Source organism: Lissotriton helveticus, chromosome 1_1 (assembly GCF_964261635.1).
Source record: "Lissotriton helveticus chromosome 1_1, aLisHel1.1, whole genome shotgun sequence".
Lineage (NCBI taxonomy): Eukaryota > Metazoa > Chordata > Amphibia > Caudata > Salamandridae > Lissotriton > Lissotriton helveticus.
The window spans coordinates 294,793,424-294,818,682 of NC_136057.1; the positions used below are offsets into that span (position 1 = coordinate 294,793,424).

Genomic DNA, 25,259 nt, shown 5'->3' on the forward strand with positions numbered 1-25,259 from the left:
GTTGGGCTGAGGGATGAGCCTTGAGATACACCGCAGGTGATGTTCTTAGGGAGCTAAGAATAGGAAGGGAGGATGATCATCTGTGTTCTTCCTGTAAGGAAGGATGCAATCCACTTGATGGCAGCTCCTTGTATTCTGATCTGGTGGAGTCTGTTGATCAGTGTGTGGTGGGATAGGGTGTTTTACAGCTGCTGAGAGGTCGGGAAGGATAATGGTCGCTGTTTTCCGTGGTCTAGCAGCATTCTGATGTCATCCGTGTGTGCGACTAGAGCTGTCTTGGTGCTGTGGTTTGCTATGAAGCTAGACTGGGAGGGATCCAAAAGGTTACGGTTCTCCAGATGCTTAGTGAGCTAGATGTTGATAGCTTTCTTGATGACCTTGACTGGGAAGGGGAGCAAGAAGATGGGTTAGTAGTTCTTAGGTTCTCCTCAGTCCGTGACTGGCTTATTCAGCAACGACTTCAAGATGGCATGTTTCCATTTCTGGGGGAAGTTTGCCATGGTGACTGAGGTGTTGAGGACCTTGATGAGTTCTTTGCTGATGGGTTTGCTGATCGGTTCAAAGTGTGGTGGAGGCAGGTGTCTGCTGGGGCTCCAGGGTGGATGGATCTCATGATGGATGCTGTTTCCTTATCGGTTAGGGTATTCCATGAGGTGAGCTGGTGTGGGTGGGCGTCGGTGATTGTGAGGAGATTGATGCTGTCCTTGTCAAGGGGTTGGGGTACGAAGTCTTGGATGATGGTGTTGATTGTGTTGTGTAAATTGTCCGCAAGGGTGTAGCAGAGAGCTTGCGAGGGTGAGATGTTGTTTTTAGTTGCTATGGGGTTGGTAAACTCCTTTACCTTCTAGAAAAGTCCCTTGCTGTTGTTGGAGCAGTCATTGATGCGCGTGGCTAAGGTGGTCTTCTCTGTGTTTTTCAGGAGGTGGTGATAGCAGTTGAGGACATCTAAGAAGTGTTTTCTGTCCTTTAGGGTCTTATTGGTGAGCCATCTTCTTTCCTTCTGTCTGCAGTCGGGTTTCTTGGATTTCAATTCTGCCATGAACCAGTTGGGGTGTTGTGTTCATTTCTTGGGGTTGGTAGGTTTCCTTTGTGCAACTTTGTCAGCGCTTGCCAGGATCCAGTTTGTAAGGTTGTCTGCTGCTTGTTCTGTATCTTAGGTGGTCGTGGGTCGACAGGAGTTGAGGGTGTTGGTCTATCATTGCTCTGATACCTTTGACCAGCTGTGCCGTGACTCACTGACTGTGGAGGCAGGCAGCCAAGGCCCGTGGAGGGAGTTGCGGTGGGGCTGAGAGGCGGGGCGGGGGAGGGGCAGGGTGGGGGTGCTAAAAACCGGATTGTGGATAATTGGAGGTAAGTAAACAATTTAATAAATAAAACAAATTTCTTAGCGCGCCCTGCATCACAAAATGCGATGCAGCCAGCCCTACGAAATTCGTTTTATTAATGGTCTCTATGCCGGAGGGAAGCAGGGTGCTGGAGGGAGAAGGAGAAAGGGAGTGGCGGTGGCCTCCGCGGGGGAGGTGCAAGACACAGTAGTGAGGGGAGCAGGAGGCAAAAACGCAGAGTACAGCTGGCCGGGAGAGTAGCAGTGGGGAGCACCGGCAGTGCTGCTGGGCAGGACACAGGACAGGGGCCACAAGCAGGCTAGACTGACCTGGAGAATGGACAGGCAGACAGTGAAGGGTACACATAGCGAGACAAGGCTGCCAGGGGCCGGAAAGAGGGCAACTAGTTGCCAATAAAAGACAGGTGCTGGATAGGCAGAGGGGCAGACGCTGAGCGCAGGCGCAGAGAGGGTGAGAGCGTGGCGGTGATGTGGGGAGGGCGATTTTACCTGAAATTGAGTCAAAAGAGGGGTGGCCCAGCCTCCTCCGGGTTCTGATGGGCGCAGATGGGCTCGCATCTTGGCCCGAGCTTGGTCCGCGCCCGTCCCATGATGCGGGATGTAGCACCCTACTTTATGGCGCTGGAGGTGGGAAAAACAGGCAGCAAGTCTTCTCTCAGTAGCAGAGGCTGCTGGAAGTTGTGGTCTTGCAAGGGTGAAGGTTTCGGTGAAGTCCTGCGATGCGGGAGGTTGCTCCCTGCTGTAATTGCACAGGAGGCAGGAAAAACAGGCAGTAGGGCAGCTACTGGGAAAGTACTGACCGGGGAGGGAGTAGGGGGGGGGGGGGGAGTGTGGTGCCAGTGTCAAGAACCACAGCTGCTTTTGTTACAGAAGGGCAATATTGCAGCACTTCTGCTAAACCGGCCCCCAGTAGCAACAAGCATTTACAATGCAATGGTCTCGGCATTATTAAAGGTAGAGCTATTGGCATTGCTCATGACATTTTTTTTCATTTTCTTTTTTTTAAAAACATAAATAAATGGTATTGTCATTTACAATGGCAATAGGTGAGCATTAGACAGTAGTAGAGAGTATTCCCGGACACAGAGCCACACACACAGACAGAGCCTCTGTGTGTGTGTACGTGGCTCTGTCTGTGTGTGTGTGCGTGGCTCTGTCTGTGTGTGTGTGCGCGGCTCTGTCTGTGTTTGTGTGTGTGGCTCTGTGTCCGCGAATACGCTCTACTACTCTCTAATGCTCACCTATTGCCATTGTCAATGACAATACCATTTATTTATGTTTTAAAAATAAAAAAAATGAAAAAAAATGTCTTGAGCAATGCCAATAGCTCTAACTTTAATAATGCTGAGCTTGGGAGGAGGGGTCCCTGATCTGAGAGCTCCGGACTGTCCCCGAACCATGGAGGGGGCTCCCTGCATGTACTTTGCAAGGGGGCCCCCTCAAGTTTCGTTACACCACTGGCATAACGTTACTCTTTGATGGTAGTGACGGGTGTGGAAAGGAGCTTTATGGATTCTGTGGTTTGAAAATAAAACGCTGCCTGTGGTGAATGGACAAAGCGGGCAGGAAAGATGAGACAGTGACAACAGGGTGACAGAGTGACGAGGAGGGACCAGACTGTAATGAGTGCACGTCTAGAAATCTACCATGTTTAGTCTTTGTCTTCATTAGGACTTATTGAGGTCTACGATGTCATCATCAATGCATACAAATGTCAACACTGATAAAGAGCAAGTCAGGGTCTAGGGCATTTGCGAGACTTCAACCAGCGTAAAAAAAAATGTACTAAAAAACTTGATTGCAGTAGATTTACTGTGGACCATGACCCACATACTCCAATCTGCTTCGAGGCATCCAGAGTAGTGTGCTGGTGCAATACAAATATACACCATTGCTAGGTCTTCCAACAAAGGGACTGGAGAATAAGAAGTGCCCCATGATGGGCCAGCGAAAACCACCCACTAGTAAGATTGCACAACAGTAATTCATAATTCACCTGCCATGGGCCCCAGCCACTCCCTTTATGGTTAGGGCATCGATTTAGAGTTGTTAACTGCCACTATAAAAATCATATAATCTGAAAGGGATAATGGTCTGTCCGGGTGAAGAAAACAACTTTAGAAACGTTAACATTTCACAGCAATGTTATGCTTGCTCATTTCTAAAACCTTATAGATAGGAAATAGTGCTATTATTTTGTGGATGGGTTTACTGGCCAAAAAGACTTAAGTACCAAGGACACAGTCATTCCCTTTCAAATAAAAACGCGACAATTTAACAGGCAGGTCTGTGGGATTGATGAGGAGGAGACATCCTACCAAACTAGCCACTTGCATTTATGTAAACTAACTCCCAACCATAAATATTAGCATCAAATGAGTACTTATCGCATAGTATGTTTATTTTTGCTAAATTCTGCATTTCTCGTTACTTTGTTGTGCAAGAGGCTGTGCAACGCTTTATAATAACTTTGAAATTAAACGTATAGAGACACCAAGTGGAAAGGCAAGTAATATCAAGAATTACAGAACTGGGACTCATGTCCGAGTCCGATTTCCCACAGATTTTTGATCCATGCAATAGGCATTGTACGAACCGGACCATAGCTGCACGTCAGCACTCACATTCTGAATGGTCTTTAACTATATATTTCCAGTCATGAAAAGCAGTTTAAAAACAATGTACACAAAAAAGCTCACTCACGACTACCTCCTCCCCTCGCACCATTCAATACACACGGAACAGGCAATCTGTAATACTATGACATCTGCTCGCCCGACCTGCTCCCGGCTCACCACTAGGCCTGCCCATCCAAGAAATAGCACGTAAGACGAGTTTTTCATATGACGGCCTCGGTGCAAAGATATTAATTACTGCAGTGTGTCGACCCCACACTCAGCGGGAGCAGGACCCGTTTAAGTGACCCAGAAACAAAGGGAAACAAGCAAAAGAAAACAACATGTTGCAATGGGCACTACTTGGCAGCACCTTTCATCTGAAGTGTTTTACTCTTCAGTGCGGTTCTTTTCTCTGTGCTTCCAACAAAGCAGATGGCAGTCTCGTACAGCAGGATGCGAACCTTTAAGATGTTAACACTTGAGCAATGGTACATTAAATGAGACTCAGACCCTACGGTGAAGGGTAAGTATTGGTCATATCATCCCGGTCACTCCCACTTCCCCGCACAACGCCGATCCCGACGGGTGCTCACAGTTACGCTTTTGCAAGTTCCTTCCCCACACCGAAACAAACAAGCCGGCTAGCCTCATTATAATAAGTTAGGAACGCATCTTCTGAGGCGCCAGAAGAGCCGCCAGCTCCGAGAGCCGCCATGTTCGCCGCAGATACTTCGTCCACGTGATGTAGGTATGTAAGACGCACACACGCAAAATGCCGTACTCGGAAGTAACATTGAAAATGCTAGGACACAAAGTGAGCAAGAAACAAATGAAAACTTACCTGGAGTGGCAGCTGCGCTGATCCTCACCACAACAACCCAAAAAACAAAAAAAAATGGCTGCCGCGAAGCTCCGATTTTTTCAGAATCGGGGGCGTGGTTTTGCTGTCCTGAGTGACGGACGACGTCGCTGTCTAAAGAACAGCAAAACTTACGCCCCCAAATCCGAAAAAGACGGAGCTTCTTTGGAGAGACGGCTCTCTCCTCCAATGGCTGGCCTCCGTTTAGGAAGCCAGCCAATGGAGGAGAGACAGGGCAGGGAGGCGGGATCCAAAGCGCTACTAAACAACATTAATTCTCCGACCCCAGAGTGCGCAAGTGCAGCCTTTAGGTCCGAGACCTAAAAACGGCCTCCGCAGGTTAAAAACCGGTCCCCACCCTTCCGGCCCACCGGGAAATCGCCTGGTGCCCGTGGTAAGGGAACTAGTGAAGTTAAGCAAAGGGAGGATAAATAAATAATAAATATTATACATATTTATTTATTTATTTGTTTTGTGTTTATAGAGCGCAAACTTGGCCAGTGAGGGTATCAGAGCGCTTTACACTGTATACAGTGTTGAACAAACAAAAGGTTTAAAGTGCAGAAATATACAAAATCAACAAAAAGGAGGGCAAGGGGCCGGGGTGCTGAGAACATAGGGAAGAAGGGGGTACAGGTGTATGGTTACAATCACAGTTAGAGTCAGTAACAACAAAGGTCCCACATATTCTCGGCGTAGAGAATTGGTGATCTGGGAAAAACCGATAGTCTTAGATTCGTCAGGTACAGTGTGGTGGTTGAGGGCAGGCCTTAGACGTAAAGCAGAACTGTGATAGGACATAGAAGGTGCTGGTTGCCCCTTGCAAAATATTCTTTTTTCCACAAAATTAGCAACATTTACAATACCAACATTTTACAAAATTTAGCAGATGTTAAACTATGCATACTTTATGACCACAGAGTCTGGTCTCAGTAGAACATGTCTTGTGAGAGATAGGTTCTCCTCAACTCAGTGCCGTCTTAACGCAAGGGCACGGTGAGCAGTCGCCAGGGGCGCCACAAGCATATGGGCACCATGCAGACTAGAATGTAACACTAGTTTTCCGGTAAAACATTTTTATTCCTGTGAGTGGTGGTGTAGGCAGGGCATAGGGCAATGCTTTGCCTGAGGGCCTTTAATGTTGTTTAGACGGCTCTGCTTGAACCAGTCACCTGCTGGTATCTGTACATTTGGCAGTAAGTATATGACCTTGTGTTCATTCTTAACACCAGGTACCAGACATGGGGGTTTGCTATTTCATGCACTACAGTCGTCAGGACTACAGAGCAGCAGGGTGCATAAAAAATAACACGTCAATATTACTATGAGGAGCTGTGCACAGAGTGCAACACACCACCACCCACAGTAGCAAACTAACTCCCCCATCTGTTGATTGCTGTGTTCAAGAAACAAAGAAATGAAATTTTCTCCCAACTGGTGTTATTATATACATGAATGTTGATGCTTAAAGGGTTTTTGGCTGCAGCAAGAAACAAATAGTGTACATATCTGAATGTAAACTATACAAGATGGAAGAAAGGAGTCCTCGTGAACATGTCTGATTCACTATTCATGCAGCTCCATGTTCAGCTGTTATTTAAAGCTGGCACACAGAGGTATCACAACATTTTGCAACTCTTTCCAGAGTCAGATTTCTTGAACCCTAGCAAGCCTATTGATGTACCATGTGGATAATACGTTTTTAATGTGCAACACTGTCCTGCAGAGTTATTTGTAAATGTAAACGGGTACTTCAAAAGGCACCTGATGAAACACAGAAAGAAAGACATGCCTTAAAACATAACTGGAAGTGCAGAAATGTAGAGAAGCACATTTTATTAGGAAAGCGTTCATGTATAGACTTGTTTCCTACTGAGTGCAGTAATGCATATTTCACACTGAGAGGTGCAAAAGGTGTTTCTGTCAAAAATCGTTGCTGTGTAATATTTTGAAGAATGTTTTCTGGATGTGTATAGTTTTCTTGATTAAGAAACATGGATTTTCTGTTGTATGAGGATCCGTAATATTTTGAAGAGGTTCTTCTGAATGTGTATAATTTCTTGCTCAAGAACCCCATGCATTTTCTGTAGCACCAGGGTATCTTTTTAGGTCTGGCCTCGAGACTGCTTTATATGACTCACCTGCCTCATGAAATCTGTAAAATATGAATACATAAAGAATAACATTTAATCTGTACGGAGGTGGCGGAATGAATTGGTGAAGTGGTCGAGCTGTGAGAGTGTGTTATGAATGCGCCAGGCGACTAGAACCAGTAATGAGAAGAGCTTGGATCTGGCACGGTCCTGGGAGTTGGTGGTGCAGGCATTGAGAGACTACTTGACTGAAGGCGAAGAAACTGATCAGTTGTAGGTAGGGATTCCGTGTGACTACTTGCTGGCCAGCACTTCCTGACAGCTGTCACCCTGGAGCAGGAGGAGGATGGTGCAACCCGCATTAGCAGCAGTTGGGGGGAGGGTACTGAGAAGGGATCGTGGGTGGGGGTGGATTGCCGGATAGCGGCAACATCCCAGAACCGGAGGGCCCAGGAAGGTAGTTGTGATGATTTCGTGATTTGACATTGGAGTGGCCTAGGGTTGGATGGGGAGGGTGGGTAGGTTGTTCTTGGGTAAAAGCAGAAACGAAGCACTACATTTGACCTGCGTCCCGAATAGGGTATGCACCGAGGCACCTCTAGTGCACTGATTCATTGATGCGCCGCCCAGCCTCCGGGATGTGGGCTAATCGGCTGTGTATTGTATTAATGTCGCACTGTGTGCTGGGTGCCATTGGTGCAGGGGTTGACTTGTTGGATGGCTCTAATCCTGATTCTGCAATAAAAATATATTTAAAAAAAAAAAAAGAATAACATTTAAAAAAAATTATATAAAGAGGGTTTGGGTGACCCATCTTCATGCACCCATCTGTTTGAATTTAATTTACATTTTGTTCCGCTGAACATGGGGCAGTGACTCTGCCTACTTCAGCTACTGACTCTCTTGCACTGTGAGTGATGGGATTTTTCCTGTTCACATGTGCCAATCCACCTGAAAAGAAATGCACTTCAGTGCCAGAGCTGCTGAGTCAACACATTAAGGTGACATTTTCTTACTTTCCATTCTTTATTTAATTTTTGTACTCATGCTTGTGTGTTTAAACTAGGTCTTCAGATTATAGCAATTCAACGCTGATAAGAATATTTTTCAGCAATGTGTATTAATAACAAAAAAAAGTTCTATACCTCTACTAACTACACTTGCCTGCTAGGAAGAATGTGGTAAGTAAGACTCTATACAATTTTAATTTAAAATTGTTTATTTCATATATATGTCCACTAGATTTAGACAGTGGCATCTTATTCTATTTTTTGTGCTGTTTTTATTTTTATTATATGCTTGAAATAAAAAATAAAAACATAACTATTACACTACTTGAAAGGCCAGACTTTGCCAGTGCTTGTTTAAGAAAAAGTGTTAAAATAATAGAATAGCTAGATAATATTGCCACAGTCAGTGCCACATCATTTATTTGCATAATTGCAGCATAATTAGCCTTTCTATTTCTGAATCATTTAGAAACCTCTCACATGTAATTCATGCTTGGTTGTGTAATTGCAGTGGCACTCGCCGTGGCCAAAGGCCCTGTGAGACAGAAGAACGGCAGTCTAAGGATAGAAGCGACTGCCCGATGAGCAGCAGACAGGCAAGCCTAATTCACCCATGAAACACCCTGCGTCGAACCCAATGGGCATAAGAGGCAGTGATGTCACAGGAGAAGCTAGCCTATGATGCAGCAAGGAGGCAGAACTAGTAGGACTGCAAAGCAACAGTGAGTCTTTAATGATAGGAGGAGGCAGTAAAGCAAGGGATCTTATAGGCTTATAAGGTACCAGTAAGACGCATCAATTGACCTATCAGACTCCGGATATTCAAAATCTGAAGACTCATGGAGCAGCAGGTTTCAATAGCAATGGATCTATACGGTAGTACGTAACAGAACTGATGGGTCTGTGTGACAGCAGGTGAAAGGATGAGGCAGAGGGTGACATAACCAATGGCACCACGAGGCAGCATGGCACAAAACCAATAGGTACCAGCGGTGGAGTGGGAAAGAAATAAAACCTTACGAAGCAGGAGAATGAATGGGCCTATTATCAAGAAGGGAGGCGGCAAGACGGCAGATGATAGGTTCAATATCATGTGAGGCAGCAGCAGGGTGCCTTGGCAGCAGCTGGGAGACACAGCAGTTGCATTTTGAGACGGTATGGTTCCTGAGGCAGCAGGGTAAAAGACCCAAGGAAATGGGGGAACCATAGGGACAGACTCAATGGGACTATTAGAAAGTTAAGAGGCAGAAACTATTTGTCTCTCAGGTGAAAGGGACATAGTCCCAGTGGGATTATGGGAAAACAGGAGTGAAGAACGAATGGGTGGGGGAGAGTCAACCGGTCTTTGAAACAGCAGGATGGGTGACCAGATTTTGAAAAACAAAAACTTGGACATTCCACAAACATAGAAGTAACCCCCAGATGCATCAAGAACCCAATTTGCTATTCCTTAATAGCGAAAAATAACGATTCGCTAATAAGGAATAGCAAAATGCAATGCATGAAGAAATCACTAAAAATTTGCGATTTCTTAAAATTCCTTAATTGTGACTCGCAAATTGCGAGTCGCAATTAAGAGGCCTAGAGGCCCATATGAATGAATGGGAAGACATTCTCAATTTGTGAATCGCAATTAGCGAATCGCAAATTGAGAATGCGATTTCAAGGATGCAGGGGTGTCCAATGGACACCCTCTTGCACCCCTGAAATTGATCTGTGTACATGTGCGCAACATGAAACTTTGAAAAATTCACTTTAGTGCATTTTTCAAAGTTTTTGCAAATTACCATGAAGTTGAACTTCATGGTAATTTGCGAGCCCTATTAGCGAAATCGCTATTTTTTAAACTTTAATGCATTGCATTTAAGGAATCTCAATTTGAGATTCCTTAAATGCAAGTAATCGCAATTTTGCGATTTCTTAATTTGCGATTTTTGCATTTGGGATGATGCATCCCAAATGCAAAAATACCGGTCGCAAAGGGGCAGATTCTGAGAATCTGCACCTTTGCGAGCGGATTTTACCTTGATGAATCTATGCCTAAGTCTACAATTTGGAATTTACCGAGTGGCACAAGATGATTTGAATGACAGAGCTCATCAAAGTAAAAAACACAGAGTGAGGCACTGAGGGGAATTAAATACACCATTTACACACAGTATTATCTGTGTGAACTAAATTGCTTTCTGCTAGGGGTGCTAACTAATCCTGCGCTGGAACACATGAAACATGCCTCCCTTTGCCTTTAGTCCACCCTCACGGAAAACCAGGACATGTGATAATGCTACTGAAATTTTCCAGGACAGATGGAGAAAGGTGTGACTGTCCTCGGCACGCCTGGTCACGTTCCATCCTTGTGGCTATGACGCAGCAAGGGACAGAACCAAATGAACAGGAAGCAGGTGGACAAAGTGCTGACACTGCAGTTTTTATGGCAGCCACCGTGTGGCGTCTTCAGAGCTTTCAGACCGCCTGGTACAAATATCTGAGTTTCAAATTTAGCTGTTCTCATAAAAAGCATGCAGCTATTTCTTTGACTAAACCGCTGATAAGGATTTCACCCAAAATACGATAGGAATAAACTGCAAACGGAGGGCGAGGATGAAGGCAAATGTTGGTGTGGTTGGTGTGCTCCTCTCACAAACCAAGGGCCTCATTTATGAAAAGTGACGCATCGCTGCGTGAAAGCAGCGATGCGTCACTTTTCACTGCACCTTCCTAGCGACATGATGGATGCGTCATATTTACAGTATGATGCATCATGCCGCAAGGAGTTACAGATAGGTCAGTATTTCTGATGTATATGTAGGCGCAAAAATGACGCATTGCTGGAGTGTGTCACAAAAGTGAAGCAACCCCAGCAATATGTCCTTTCACACGGGGCAAGCCCCATGTGAAAGGGCCTGCGTCAGTCTTACGCCTGGTGTGACGCAGGCGTAAGATATTGACGCATTTGCGTCCTAGAAGTGACGCAGTGAAATCTCATGGATTTCACTGCATCACTTCTACGAGGCTTACTTGTGTGGGAATGCCCCTCCTGCATATATTAGACCTGACGCAGGTATAATGTAGCGTGGTGGTTTACAAAGTGACGATTTTGCTTCTATGCGTCACTTTGTAAATAGAACGCAACACGGGGCATGTTTTACGTTGCCGTTGCGTCACAAAAAGTGATGCAACAGCAGCGCAAAATTGATGCATGGCCTCATAAATAAGGCCCTAAATGCCTTGAAAAGGAGTGCAAATTTGCTCCTGAGATCTTAAACATTTGCTCTTTTAGGTTTCCACTGACCTTGTTTGAGACCCACATTTATTGGGTTTACTGGCCATATTACACAGAAAAGATCAAATCCAAAGTGTCCTTATATCCACATTGACACTTAAAAAATGGGGTGAATCTGACGGAATCTAGAATTCACAGCCATATTTCCACATACGTTAAGTGATATAAGAGATTGTAATAATTGGAGAATTGAGCTAACTCAGTCAATGTATTGATTAAGTAACCTTTTGCCCCTATAATCTAACAGAGGGAATTAAAAATTAGCCCTACTGATGTGTAACTGGGTAGGGTGACTGTAAAGTAAAGAACAAAGACCTTTTTCAGTGAATGGAAACTGATGAAACAACTGACACGGTCTGCCAGACGTCCTGGAGTAACACGATCGCCTTTGTTGCAATGTCCTACCTGAAATCGACATTGTCTAAGTGTTGCCTAAGGCCATGAACATTCCAGGAGAGTAGACGTGTTATTGAGCCTGAGCTTCAAGGAAGAAACATCAAAGAAACTTCAGCTCTGATCTAGCCTCCTCCCATTCCCCCACCCGCATGAGCATCCTTCTTTCCCGCGTCTTTGTTCATACCCGCCCATTTTGTCAAAATATTTCAAAAAGGTTTTGGAAACCAGTCCAGTATTTTTATTTAGAAGTCTGGGTGCTGTTCTGCAGCAAATAATGCGTAAAATGGAAAAAGCTTAGATTCAGATTGTTAACTCTCAGCTGAAATACTATATACATACATGCATTGGCTTAGGGCTGTTTTTAAACGGCGTCAGGTCAAGGACAGTATATAGAATTGTCAATAATTGCAGTGTATGGAGTTACAATAAATGGGCGGGTCTTTTAATGGCTTTTACATCTTATCATCATGGCCAAAATGGGATCGCAAACCAACCCAGGCAATTACTTCAGACCGGCCTGGGGGGGTCCGGGGGCAGCAAGGTGGGAGGGGGGGATGACTGGCGGGAACACTCCTGCTGCATTTTTGTTACAAGGGGCTGATTTTGCAGCTAAGCTAAGAAAATCTTGAATTTTGGAAATCGACTTTCAATTGGGAAGACTGAATGTTCTGCACATGTATTTCTGTATGGTGCAGAGAAGAGGCCATTCAATAGAACTCCCCCTTGATTGTTCTGCCAGGATCACCCTCCCTCTTTGGCTCAACACTGACTTGACTGCTCTTCATGAATCTGCCCTGTGTTCACCTATTCAAATTTCCCTCCTAAATGGATACTGCTCAGGTGTATCCTAGGTGATTGGCCGAGTTCAGGAAATTCTCTGCCTTGAAAGAACAGAAAGACACCGAGGGCACACCGACAGCTGGATCTCGCCAATACTAGTGCCACTTGTGATGGGCGACACATCTGTAAAGTGAGTACCTGATGTCATCCTACCCCAGTCACACTATGATGTAAACACATGCTGCTGGTAGGATTCTGACGGTGGACTAACTACCATTGGCTTTGCAGTTGCAGTGGCACCAAAAAGAAGGATTTGAAGTTCCCTACGACTCAGTAACGTCTATCTAATTACTACGCAATCAGAGCTGTCACTTTTATGCCCAAATAGTTCATGCAGTCCAAATTTTGTTTTAATGATCCCTGGTACTTGAGCTGAAATTAGCAGGAGATAAACAAGACTACATTTCCCAGAATTCAAAGGGAACTGGGAAATGTGATAATTCTGTCCATATGGTTAGTTTTCTCATTTCCCTGCATTATGGTCCATAGCACCCTTGCTAGGCCACTGATTTCAAAATCCCTTGGAGAGACCGGGCTATTTTGCCAGGCATGTTCCATCTAGCAAGTTGTGCCCACGGACTATACACTTCCTGGTTTTAACCAAGTTCACATGAGAAGGTCTGGGTTGATAGGCACATCTTGTGAACTGACCCATCCATTGAAACACACATTTTCATTGCCTCTCCATGACGCTCAAACTCATTTGTCTGAAGGACACTGTTAACAACTCACCTGTTTTATTAAATCTGAAGTAGGGTGACCACGTTACTCCAGGTCATTATGAACACGGTTTCCTTTCTTGAACATTTGTGTAATAGCCAATGCATTCTGGGATTTGTAGTCTTATTTTGCTTTCAATAAACTGCTTGGACCAAAAAATACTAAATCACTGATTTGTGGGTATGACCCAGAGTGAGGATGTCACCACAATCAGGTGTGCCCAACGAAGAGTCAACAGGACCTGACCAATGGCACGTGCTCTTGAGTACCACTATGTAAATGATTCCCATTTAGCTTAATTTTAAGTCAAGAATGAGCCATAAATCTGCCATGAATTGAGTCCCTGTGGGCATATGCGGTACCCACTTCACTTAAATGGCTGCCCCTGGTTGTCTTTTAAGCTCATGTTCTTTCTGTGGGCAGCAGGAAGCAAGCGCCTAGATGTGAGTAAAATTACAGTGTAGTGCTAGGTCAAATGGCTAACAGAACATTGTATCCGCCATTTTGGAGAAGTGTGGCTCACTGGTTAGAAGCGGCAGACCCTGAAGCAGAGGTCAGGCCCGGGACCAGGGTTCAATTCCCGACGCGGCAGGGTCTTGGCTCAATGTTCGTGGACTTGATAATTCTCGCCTCGGTGCCTACTCTAATCATGATTATTTACAACAAGGGGTGGTGATGGACAGAGTCTCTGAATTAAGCAGAGTACTCTCACCCAGTCAAGAGATCAGGGCTAGATCCAACACCGTTTTTTAGCTCATTGCACCATCCCAGTTTCAGAACCTGGCTGTATGCAAATTAGTCTGTCCCTGGCCCAGTGCATCATGGGAACAGGGCAGACCAGACTACAAAAGCCAATTCTTACACTGGGAAGGAAACAAGCTTCCGGGGAACGGTTTCTGGCATTTCAGCCGTCTTCGGCCCGGCTTGCTTGAATCCTGATGGTGCAATGAGCAAGGGACTCACATCTGAGTATACCCTTCCACTCTTAGGGTGGACAAAATTATTTACAACAAGGGGTGGTGATGGACAGAGTCTCTGAATTAAGCAGAGTACTCTCACCCAGTCAAGAGATCAGGGCTAGATCCAACACCGTTTTTTAGCTCATTGCACCATCCCAGTTTCAGAACCTGGCTGTATGCAAATTAGTCTGTCCCTGGCCCAGTGCATCATGGGAACAGGGCAGACCAGACTGCAAAAGCCAATTCTTACACTGGGAAGGAAACAAGCTTCCGGGGACCGGTTTCTGGCATTTCAGCCGTCTTCGGCCCGGCTTGCTTGAATCCTGATGGTGCAATGAGCAAGGGACTCACATCTGAGTATACCCTTCCACGCTTAGGGTGGACAAAAATATTTACAACAAGGGGTGGTGATGGACAGAGTCTCTGAATTAAGCAGAGTACTCTCACCCAGTCAAGAGATCAGGGCTAGATCCAACACCGTTTTTTAGCTCATTGCACCATCCCAGTTTCAGAACCTGGCTGTATGCAAATTAGTCTGTCCCTGGCCCAGTGCATCATGGGAACAGGGCAGACCAGACTACAAAAGCCAATTCTTACACTGGGAAGGAAACAAGCTTCCGGGGACCGGTTTCTGGCATTTCAGCCGTCTTCGGCCCGGCTTGCTTGAATCCTGATGGTGCAATGAGCAAGGCACTCACATCTGAGTATACCCTTCCACGCTTAGGGTGGACAAAATTATTTACAACAAGGGGTGGTGATGGACAGAGTCTCTGAATTAAGCAGAGTACTCTCACCCAGTCAAGAGATCAGGGCTAGATCCAACACCGTTTTTTAGCTCATTGCACCATCCCAGTTTCAGAACCTGGCTGTATGCAAATTAGTCTGTCCCTGGCCCAGTGCATCATGGGAACAGGGCAGACCAGACTACAAAAGCCAATTCTTACACTGGGAAGGAAACAAGCTTCCGGGGACCGGTTTCTGGCATTTCATCTGTCTTCGGCCCGGCTTGCTTGAATCCTGATGGTGCAATGAGCAAGGGACTCACATCTGAGTATACCCTTCCACGCTTAGGGTGGACAAAATTACCCTGCCACACCTATAGTGGCCAAAAACGATTCAGAAAAGGGGGTGGTGATGAACAGAGTGTCTGAATTAAGCAGACCACTCTTACCCAGTCCAAAGATCAGGGCTTGATCCATCACCGTTATTTAGCTCACTGCCCCATCCCAGCTCAGAACCTGGCTATATGCAAATTAGTCTGTCCCTGGCCCAGTGCATCATGGGAACAGGGCAGACCAAACTACCAAGCCAATTCTTCACCAGAAAGGAGACAAGCTTCCAGGGACCGGTTTCTGGCATTACAGCCGTCGTCGGCCCGGCTTGCTTGAATCCTGATGGAGCAGTGAGCAAGTGACTCATGTCTGAGTATACCCTGCCACACCTATAGTGGCCAAAAACGATTCAGAAAAGGGGGTGGTGATGAACAGAGTGTCTGAATTAAGCAGACCACTCTTACCCAGTCCAAAGATCAGGGCTTGATCCATCACCGTTATTTAGCTCACTGCCCCATCCCAGCTCAGAACCTGGCTATATGCAAATTAGTCTGTCCCTGGCCCAGTGCATCATGGGAACAGGGCAGACCAAATTACCAAGCCAATTCTTCACCAGAAAGGAGACAAGCTTCCGGGGACCATTTCTGGCATTACAGCCGTCGTCGGCCCGGCTTGCTTGAATCCTGATGAAAAACGGTGATGGATCAAGCCCTGATCTTTGGACTGGGTAAGAGTGGTCTGCTTAATTCAGGCACTCTGTTCATCACCACCCCCTTTTCTGAATCATTTTGTCCACCATAAGCGTGGAAGGGTATACTCAGACATGAGTCCCTTGCTCACTGCTCCATCAGGATTCAAGCAAGCCGGGCCGACGAGGCTGAAATGCCAGAAACCGGTCCCCGGTAGCTTGTCTCCTTTCTGGTGAAGAATTGGCTTGGTAGTTTGGTCTGCCCTGTTCCCATGATGCACTGGGCCAGGGACAGACTAATTTGCATATAGCCAAGTTCTGAGCTGGGATGGGGCAGTGAGCTAAATAACGGTGATGGATCAAGCCCTGATCTTTGGACTGGGTAAGAGTGGTCTGCTTAATTCAGACACTCTGTTCATCACCACCCCCTTTTCTGAATCATTACTCTAATCATGAGTCCCACTCTGCCACTCTGGGCAATAGCTTGCTTAATCTCCACAATGGCCCCAACACTTCACCTTGGAGGTGCCCAGGAGTGGGCACTTCACAGGGAAAGCCAGGAAGGGTTCCATAGCGGTATGCGTACAGCGCCTTGAGACCCCTGTAGGGGTGATAAGTGCGCTATACAAGTACAAAATAATAATAATAATAATAATTTTCCATCTACTTGGTCAAGTCTGACTTCTTGGTTATATGTCAATTGCATCTTATGCACGAGCTTCACAGGCAGAGTCCATTAGCTTTAACCTTAGATTCTAAGCTATGTTTAAGTTATCAAGTCCTAAATTAACCAAGTTCTTCTCGGTATAATCTATATTTACTTTTCAAAGCTAAACATTTCATCCCTGTGACTGAAGTTGGCACATTTAACTCGTGCTCCTCTGCAGAGTGGGTAGAACCAGCGCTCTTCCCTCTGCCTGGCCGGCTGCACCGCTGCTGGAGGAGGGGTGTGTGTGTGTGTGTGTTGGGGGGTGTGTGGGGGGTGTTAATCCATCATCCCTCGTTTTATTCACCAGACCACTCAATCACATCGCCGCCATTTTGATACCTTTACATTGGCTTCGTTCGAGGTATGTCATTTGCCTTATATATGTCTTGCCCGATTTAGCGCGATTTTTAAGCCACAGCCCGCATTCTTCCCTGATAAACCCGGTGTCCCTGAGGGTTCATTAGGCCCCTGGATTAAGTCATGTATACGTTTGTAAATTCCTACATTCCATATAAGGGAAATATTGTTTTGACTCGTCCTGGGCACCCCCCTGCCCCTATCCGGCACTTTAACGGTCTGCAGTTTTCAAATCAATCTTCTGCCCGATTACATGATATTAAGTTACAAAAACAGCTAATTAATTTGCTTTTCTTATCTTAGCGTCTGCTAAATACTCAGCACAGATGCCTTGTCATTATTATTGTTAATGTGTGATGTTATAGACTGTTTGTATAGCGCCAATGCACCCCCTCCTGTGACTCCACAGGATTGATAATTAGTTTTAAGACAGAGGATATGAAAACGGAGTTGTTTTGGCATGGATGGTAGTAAGAATCACACAGAAACATGTTTTGTTTCCTGAAACGAGACCAGTAGTGGGTGAAGCTATAACCTTCCCTTGGAAAGGGGTTGGTTGCGAGGATGCCCAGCCTAGCCCGAGGCAAAGTTTAACTTCACCCGCGTATACAGTCCCTGCTGCTGTCTGTCCCACGAGTGAACTACCATGAGTGGGACTTGCAGCAGCAGGAAACTGGCTGCATGTCACATGTATCACTTATTGCTCCAGAACCTGAGCATCAGTGAGTAAACCGCAGTTGACCAGAGGTCGGCCATCTTGGAAGCCACTTACCCCTTTAGGGCGGGACTGTTAGCAGCAGGGAGTCTCCAGTGCATGGATGCCGCACTCTGATGATGTGTGTCACACATTGCTCCAGAACCTAAGCAGCAGTGGACAAACAGAAGTTGACCAGAGGTCGGCCATCTTGGAAGACGCTCTACCTGTTTAGGGTAGGTCTGTTAGCAGCAGGGAGTCTCCAGTGCATGGATGCCCCTCTCTGATGGTGCATGACACACATTGCTCCGGAACCTAAGCAGCAGTGGGTAAACAGCAGTTGACCAGAGGTCGGCCATCTTGGAAGCCGCTTACCCATTTAGGGCGGGACTGTTAGCAGCAGGGAGTCTCCAGTGCAGGGATGCCCCTCTCTGATGGCGCATGACACACATTGCTCCGGAACCTAAGCAGCAGTGGGTAAACAGCAGTTGACCAGAGGTTGGCCATCTTGGAAGACGCTCTACCCGTTTAGGGTAGGTCTGTTAGCAGCAGGGAGTCTTCAGTGCATGGATGCCCCTCTCTGATGGCGCATTACACACATTGCTCCGGAACCTAAGCAGCAGTGGGTAAACAGCAGTTGACCAGAGGTCGGCCATCTTGGAAGCCGCTTACCCATTTAGGGCGGGACTGTTAGCAGCAGGGAGTCTCCAGTGCATGGATGCCGCACTCTGATGGCGCGTGACACACATTGCTCCGGAACCTAAGCAGCAGTGGGTAAACAGCAGTTGACCAGAGGTTGGCCATCTTGGTAGCCGCTTACCCATTTAGGGCGGGTCTGTTAGCAGCAGTGTGTCTGCAGTGCATGGATGCCACACTCTGATGAGTCGCTCGTGGCCCTGAGCACAGGGTCGATGCTAGGCATAGGCAGTGTGAGCACCTGCCCAGGAGGGCGCGCTTTGCTAACTACAATGTGGACCCGTCTAATGTGTGCCATAATTTACAGCTCTTTTTCTCTGTAGCTCTGCTGAGCCTCACAGCGCTGTCATAGCTGTGAAGCTCGGATCATCACCTGCTCTTTGTCTTGCAGCACTAGACTAAGGCTGTGATGCCTAGGGGAGGAGGCCCTCCACCGTTGGGCCTCGCAGAGCTGGCTCTGGGCCTCACAATGCTGGATCATGGCTGTGAGGCCCAGAGCTAACCAGGAAACGACCTAAACAACGTGGTCAAAACACTGTAGTACATTTAGATCGCTGCTTATACAACGCAAGTCGTTACCACGACTTGCACTGGAGGGCGCTCTAGACTAAGGAATAGTGTGATTTATTATTCCAACACCTTCCCTACTGGAGTCCAGCGCCCTACAGCGCAATTGTAACGTCTTGCGTTGTAAAAACAGCATTTTAATGTATCGCGATCTACATGATCGCATTGTTATATCATACATCCGAGCTAACCTTGGTCCTCAACAGTGGATGGTCAAAGCGGTAAGGTCCATGGGTAACCCCCTGCATCTCACAGCACTACACGATGGCTGGAAGGCCCACCGGAGGGAGCTCTTTCCCCTCTAGGCTGCGCAGTGTGAGGCACTGGTTAGAAGGACCAGAAGATTGTACCATCCTTCCCTGGACCTCGCAGCACTAGATCATGGCTGGGGGGGACTGGACTTGCAGCTCCGGGACATCGCTGTACTATGGCAATGGCTGTATTTTAATGTGCAAGCTGTGGACATGGTTAGGGGGTGATTTTATTTTGCCCCAGTGTCCATGTCAAGCGCTTCGCTGCCTTTCGGCTAGGTTTGCACTAAATGTATTCCACATACATGCATTTATAGTCCATTCACTGAGGCACATGCTGTAAATATTGGAGCAAAGATATAAGTTTTGGAGTGACCTGGGACAATATTGCCCCTCAATCTGATTAATGTAATGTTTTTTCAGGCAAGTAAGCTTTAATATATATAAACTTATTTTGATTAGGGTTATTATTTTTGTATTTTTATTGTTTTACTGATATTAGCACTAGGAAAGTTGCTTCAGCGATGCTAGAGGATTAATAGTCAATTGAAGGCACTTCCTGTGATGTCATTTTCCGCGATATCACATTGTAAGCAAATTAGAGGGGGCTCGCTCACATGTTCCTTTTCTGTCTGGGACCCAACAAATCTTGGAACTAGCGAGAAGCAACTTTCTAATACTTCTGCAGTGCAAGCTTCTCACAATGCCCATGTGGGTCACATGATATGTTTTGGTTTCTTTTCTAATTTTACATTGAAGTATAACCTGTAATAAGTAGGTATGCCTCTTTTTTAGATATATTGGTTGAATAAAAATAAGTGGCTTTACAGGTTGTGTTTTGTATTTCCCGAGATCTGCTCCTAAAACTACTATTTGCCAAAGGTATTGGCCCGGTAAGTCACCTAACATCCTGTACCCGACATTCTCACATATCTCCTTTCTCACTAATCCAGTGCCTTTGTTTTCATCCAGCGTAGCCAAAACAAAAGTATTGTCTCCTCAACTCACCTACCTTCCTCTAAATTCCTCTCAAACTATTCAATCAGAAAAATCCCATGTTACCTCCCACCATCTCTTTCTATCTACGTATTTTCCAGTTTGATACAAAAGGACAGGATATATGACTAAAAGCTTTGGTTTCCACCTTCTTCCACACACCTTGGGAGGGTCGAAGTTGCTGTATATAGAGGTTATTTTGTTGCAGAAAGATCCAAGAGCTTGTTGCAAAGGTCTTTGCAGGCGTTGATGTTGCTGAAGGAGGTGCTTTGAAATCCTTGATGATGGTGAACCTTTATCTGCCATTGTTATTGTTGGCATCAATGCGATCTGCAACAGCTGTGTGCTTGGTGTTCTGTATCTGCTGGTGGTAATGTCTTAGGGCCTTATATTTGTCTTTATCTGTGGTGTCTTGACGTTTTCTCTATTTCCGCTCAAGTTGCTTGAAGTGGCATTTCATCAGCCTGACTTCCCCTGTGTACTAGCTACCTTGTGGTCAGGCTCTTGTGGTTGGGTTGCGCTTAACGAGAGACAGGTTGGCGTGGGGTGATCTAGCTGTTGAGGGTTTTTATGGCTTTCGGCAAGACCCTGAAGTTCTCCGCCGGTGCTTGGAGAGGGCATAGGCCCACGTCGCTTCTGAGACGTTTTTCCAGCTGCATTGGGTGGTTCAGGTGGTGGTAGGTCATTGAAGTTGAAGGATGGGCATGCTGACATTGAGGAGGGTGTGGTCTGTTCAGTTCATAGATGCTGGTTTGTCAACTGTGATGTTGCTGATTGATGACAAAATCAGGTCCAATAGGTGTCTGGTGGTGTGGGTGGGTTCTGTAACCTGTTGGGTTAGGCCAAGATTTCAGAGGTTTTCTGAACGAGCCATAGAGTTCGAGTCAGTGCGGTCTTCTATGTGAAAGTTAAGGTCTACGAGGAGAATGAAGGTGCTGGCATTAATGATGAGGGGAGAAGCGAAGTCCGTGTTTTTGCTGGCGACATTGGTGTGGGGTCCAGGTGGTCTGTATATGTCTTTGTTTGAATACCCCTCCATTACAACAGCCCCTTTGCTTAAAGCTCATATTGTTGCCATCTATGGACCACTCAGATATATTGGATCATTCTTTGACTTGGTATTAGAGATTCCTTCTTCCTATGCTTCTAGGCAACGTCAACATCAACGTTGGCATTTACACAGACACTCACACAACCAATTTTGTCCAATTTCTCTTCAGACTACACCCTACAAAACACCCAATCTCACTATGTTTATGAGATACCACTAGATCTCATATTTAATTCCAAATACCTCACCCACTCACTATCTGCCCTTATTACATGTACACATCATAGTCACTGTACCACACCTTCCATAGCAAGGGTGGGTGGATGAGTTAATGTGAGAGTCTCTAGAAGGATGGATGGATGGATGTATGAACAGATGCTGTGAATGATGGAAACATGGATGAATAATGGGGGGATGATTTGGTGAATGATGAATGGGATGAACACCCTTACGTCGCTTGGACTCTTTCGCTATGTAAAATGAATCATCAACTTTTATGCCTTTCCACTTTGAAATGTCACCAGCCCCCACTGGCAGGATGTGATCACTGGAAACCTGGACGGCTTAGCCAGTTTCTCATAAGAGTACACCCGTAGAAATTCTTTCAAGTATTCAGAGCTATTATCCAAATTACTATTGAATCTGTTGACTGGCATTGGAGAGCGCACTGCTCAACCTTGAATCCGTGATCACATCTACTTCAGATAGGAAAACATTGATTTCCCTAAATACTTTGATGGGGTTTGTTACTATTGTTTGTTTGCTACCTGTGGTCCACTACACAGGCTCCCTCTATTTTGCTGCCCAAAAAGCCATCTGTTCCCTGATCACCAAGAGTTCAGCTGCTGCAGAATCTCAAATTGAGTCTCTACAATCTTTGATTGACTCATCTGCTCTTGGTAATGTTCACTTTGTATATTTACCTTGTTGCCTACCATCTTCTGATGCAGTTAGTTTCCGAGGAGACTGTGTGCATGCTAAACAAATACACATTTAATATTTGAGCATCCTGACATGAAAGGTGGTATAAACAGCACCAAAGTACCACAGTACAACTACTAACATAGCTTCATTGGAGGACCGTCTTTGGCGAACCCCCGATGAACGAGTCTCCATTTCTAGGGCCCCAGCAGCAGAACTTCGTTGATGTCCTAGTGGTTCCCGGCTAGTTTTATGTTTCTGGTCTCTTGACCATTCTGTGTTTTCAGAAGTTGGCACTTAAGTGAACCCCATGAGGTGATTGCATATCCCAGTGTTACCCCAGCTCTTTGTCGCTCATAGCCTGAACCTTGCTGTAATGTCTCCTCGAGTTCTGTATTCCCACCGATATTAGTTTCATCTCCAATTCACCATTAATGTGAATATTCAGCAGAAAAAATGCGTATTGGGGATCCTTGAAGAACATAGTACAAAAGAGCCTGATCTCTGCAGCAAGTAAACACCCATTGCTCTGCATCTTCCCCCTCATTGATCACCCACTTGTGTGGTGGTTCTAGCTTCATGCTTCCTGGCAAGAATAACTCAGCACAGTTTCCCTACCGCTCAGTGTACGCAATCGATGACTCCTGTCTGTCAATATGTGTGTTCTACTAGCCTGGACTTAATGTTAACTCTTCCTGTTCACGTCCAGAAAACCTATACAGCCTTTCCTGCGAAGAACCTTGCATTGTCTGCAAGTGAAAGAAAAAAGAAATCACGAACCTGATTACGGCTGCAGCTTCCCCTCTGTCCTTTTCTCTTCCTCGGTCCAAGCAGAACGCATGCTCTCCTAAGCCAATGACGACACTGCTGTCACCAGCATGACAGCAGCGTCGTGATTGGTCTGACTGGCCTATTTGGGCGCTCAGACAGTGCCTGGCAGCCTTGGAACTGTTCTCCACCCGTCTGTGCAACACAGCCAGGTGGGGAAATGCTAAAAGTGCGCAGGACTGTTTGGCCGGCCAAAGTGTCATGCACACTTATGGTGCACCAATCACTCCTTCTCTCTGTGACCCCAGCCCTGCCCTGCCCTAACCTGGCCCCATAACCCATACTAAAAAAGAAAATGATAATAACACTGTGTTATTATCATTTTATTTTTCCCTTTTCGACTGCTGTGAAAGCAGTGGGGCGGCGCTCCTCCACCTTAGTGAGGAGCTGCCGATGTGTAATACCTATTTTCGACAGACTCTTTGAACGCAGCTCTGATAAGCTTCATGGAAGGACCAGAAGAGAACAGTAGCGATATCTGAGGGGCTTTAGATCTGTGGTAAATAAACCAATAAACCCATGGAGCCATTCCGACTGCCTAAGCATGAGACTCCTCAAACCCAGCACAATACCAACATGCACGTTCAAATGGGGCCCATGTTCAATGTTCCCTGGTAAACAATACTGAATAGTCAAATTCTTCTACGTTCTCCACAGTTCTGGCTACCTCATTGCCATTCCCCAGATCCCTTGAAACTGCTAGGATTGTAAAAGCCACCTACCACCCACGGCTTGCTGCAGAAGTTGTAGATGGAGTACAGCGAGTTGACACTGGGGATGCCGCCATATTGCATCCCGATGACGAGGCTGCGAAAGTCTTCTCCCAGGGTCATGCTGTATGCATGCTGTCTGATGAGCACAAAGTCTGGCTTGAAGGACCTGTCGGATGGAGACAAGAGGAGAGCATATACATTTAGGAAGCACAGAAACACTCTACATAAGAACATATATGTATCTTTTACGTTCAGTTAGTTTTGTTGTATTTTGTGCCCATTTGGTTATGCGCAGTACTTTGTGTGCCCAATTACTGTTGTCTCCTTTGCGGCACCTGTTGCCTTTTCCTGTCATTTCCGTGCCCTGCTACTGCTTCCCGCCACCCAGCGCCCCTCCCAGGACCTACTTAATCTCCCCGACCTATAGAAGGACTATTCGCCTGCTGCCACTGCTGCTTTGCCTGCAACGCAGGACCATCTGTTTGCACAATAACCTTCGCCCCATGCCCACCCAGAAGACCACAAACACCCCGGACTGCCCAAGTACATTCTGCTCAACACCCGGTCCCTCTACAAACTCGCCACAGAACTATGGGATACCATTACCACCCTCACCCTGACGTGATCGTCATCATGAGACTTGGCTCAACCCCTCATCATTCCCATCATTACCACCACAACGCCCGATGACTACCCATCTAACAAACATGGAGGAGGCTTTGTTATTACCCACTAGGAAACTTTCCTATGCACCATCACTGAAGATGACACCACACAATCATGGAACTTACAACTCCTAACCGACTCCAGGACAACCATCAGAGGTATCCTTGTCTACAGATCCCCACGACCGCGAGTTGCATTCTGCGACGCCATCTCTGAATTCACCATCCTGCTAGCCTTCGACTCCAAACACTGCATCTTACCCGGTGACCTCAACTTCCACCGTGATGACCCCCAACAAGGCCAACTCCACCAATCTCCTGGAAAGCATTGGCCTCACGCAACTGGTCACAGACCCCATACACAGCGCATGACACAATCTGGAACCGATCTTCACATCCAGCGACAGAGTCAAGTAAAGCCATGTCACCGAACTCACCTAGACCGACCACGCCATCTCTGAATTCACCATTCTGCTAGCCTTCGACTCCAAGCACTACATCCTACCTGGCGACCTCAACTTCCACTTTGATGAACCCCAACAATGCCAACTCCACCAATCTTTTGGAAAGCATTGGCCTCACCCAACTGGTCACAGACCCCACACACAGCGCATGACACAATTAAGACCTATCCAGCGACAGTCAAGTACAGCTATGACACCGAACTCATCTGGACCGGCCATGCCATCGCCTCTCACCGCAGCTGGAACAAAGTAACTGAGACCCAGTGGATGCATGGCCTCAACACCCTCCAGCCCAATGCAGTGTACAACCTGGAGCAGGCCGTCCAGAATTTGTCCGACTTGCTCACCAAATGTGCCGACAGAGTCGCTCCCATGAAGCCAGCCAAAACATGCAGAGCCTCATGACAAGCCAGCTGGTATACACCAGAACTCAGAACCATCAAGCGCAACTGCAAACGACTAGAGAAACAATGGTGCAACACCT

The 25,259-nt window shown here is 46.4% G+C and overlaps 1 protein-coding gene across 1 annotated transcript in view; it reads right to left on the reverse strand.

Annotated features, from left to right (window-relative positions):
• Positions 1-25,259, reverse strand: part of SYN3 (synapsin III) — a 1,149,796-nt gene that overhangs the window by 656,550 nt on the left and 467,987 nt on the right. The window contains exon 5 of the mRNA XM_078653521.1: positions 23,656-23,812. Coding sequence (XP_078509647.1) covers positions 23,656-23,812 — 157 coding nt within the window. The remainder of the gene's footprint in view (positions 1-23,655; positions 23,813-25,259) is intronic.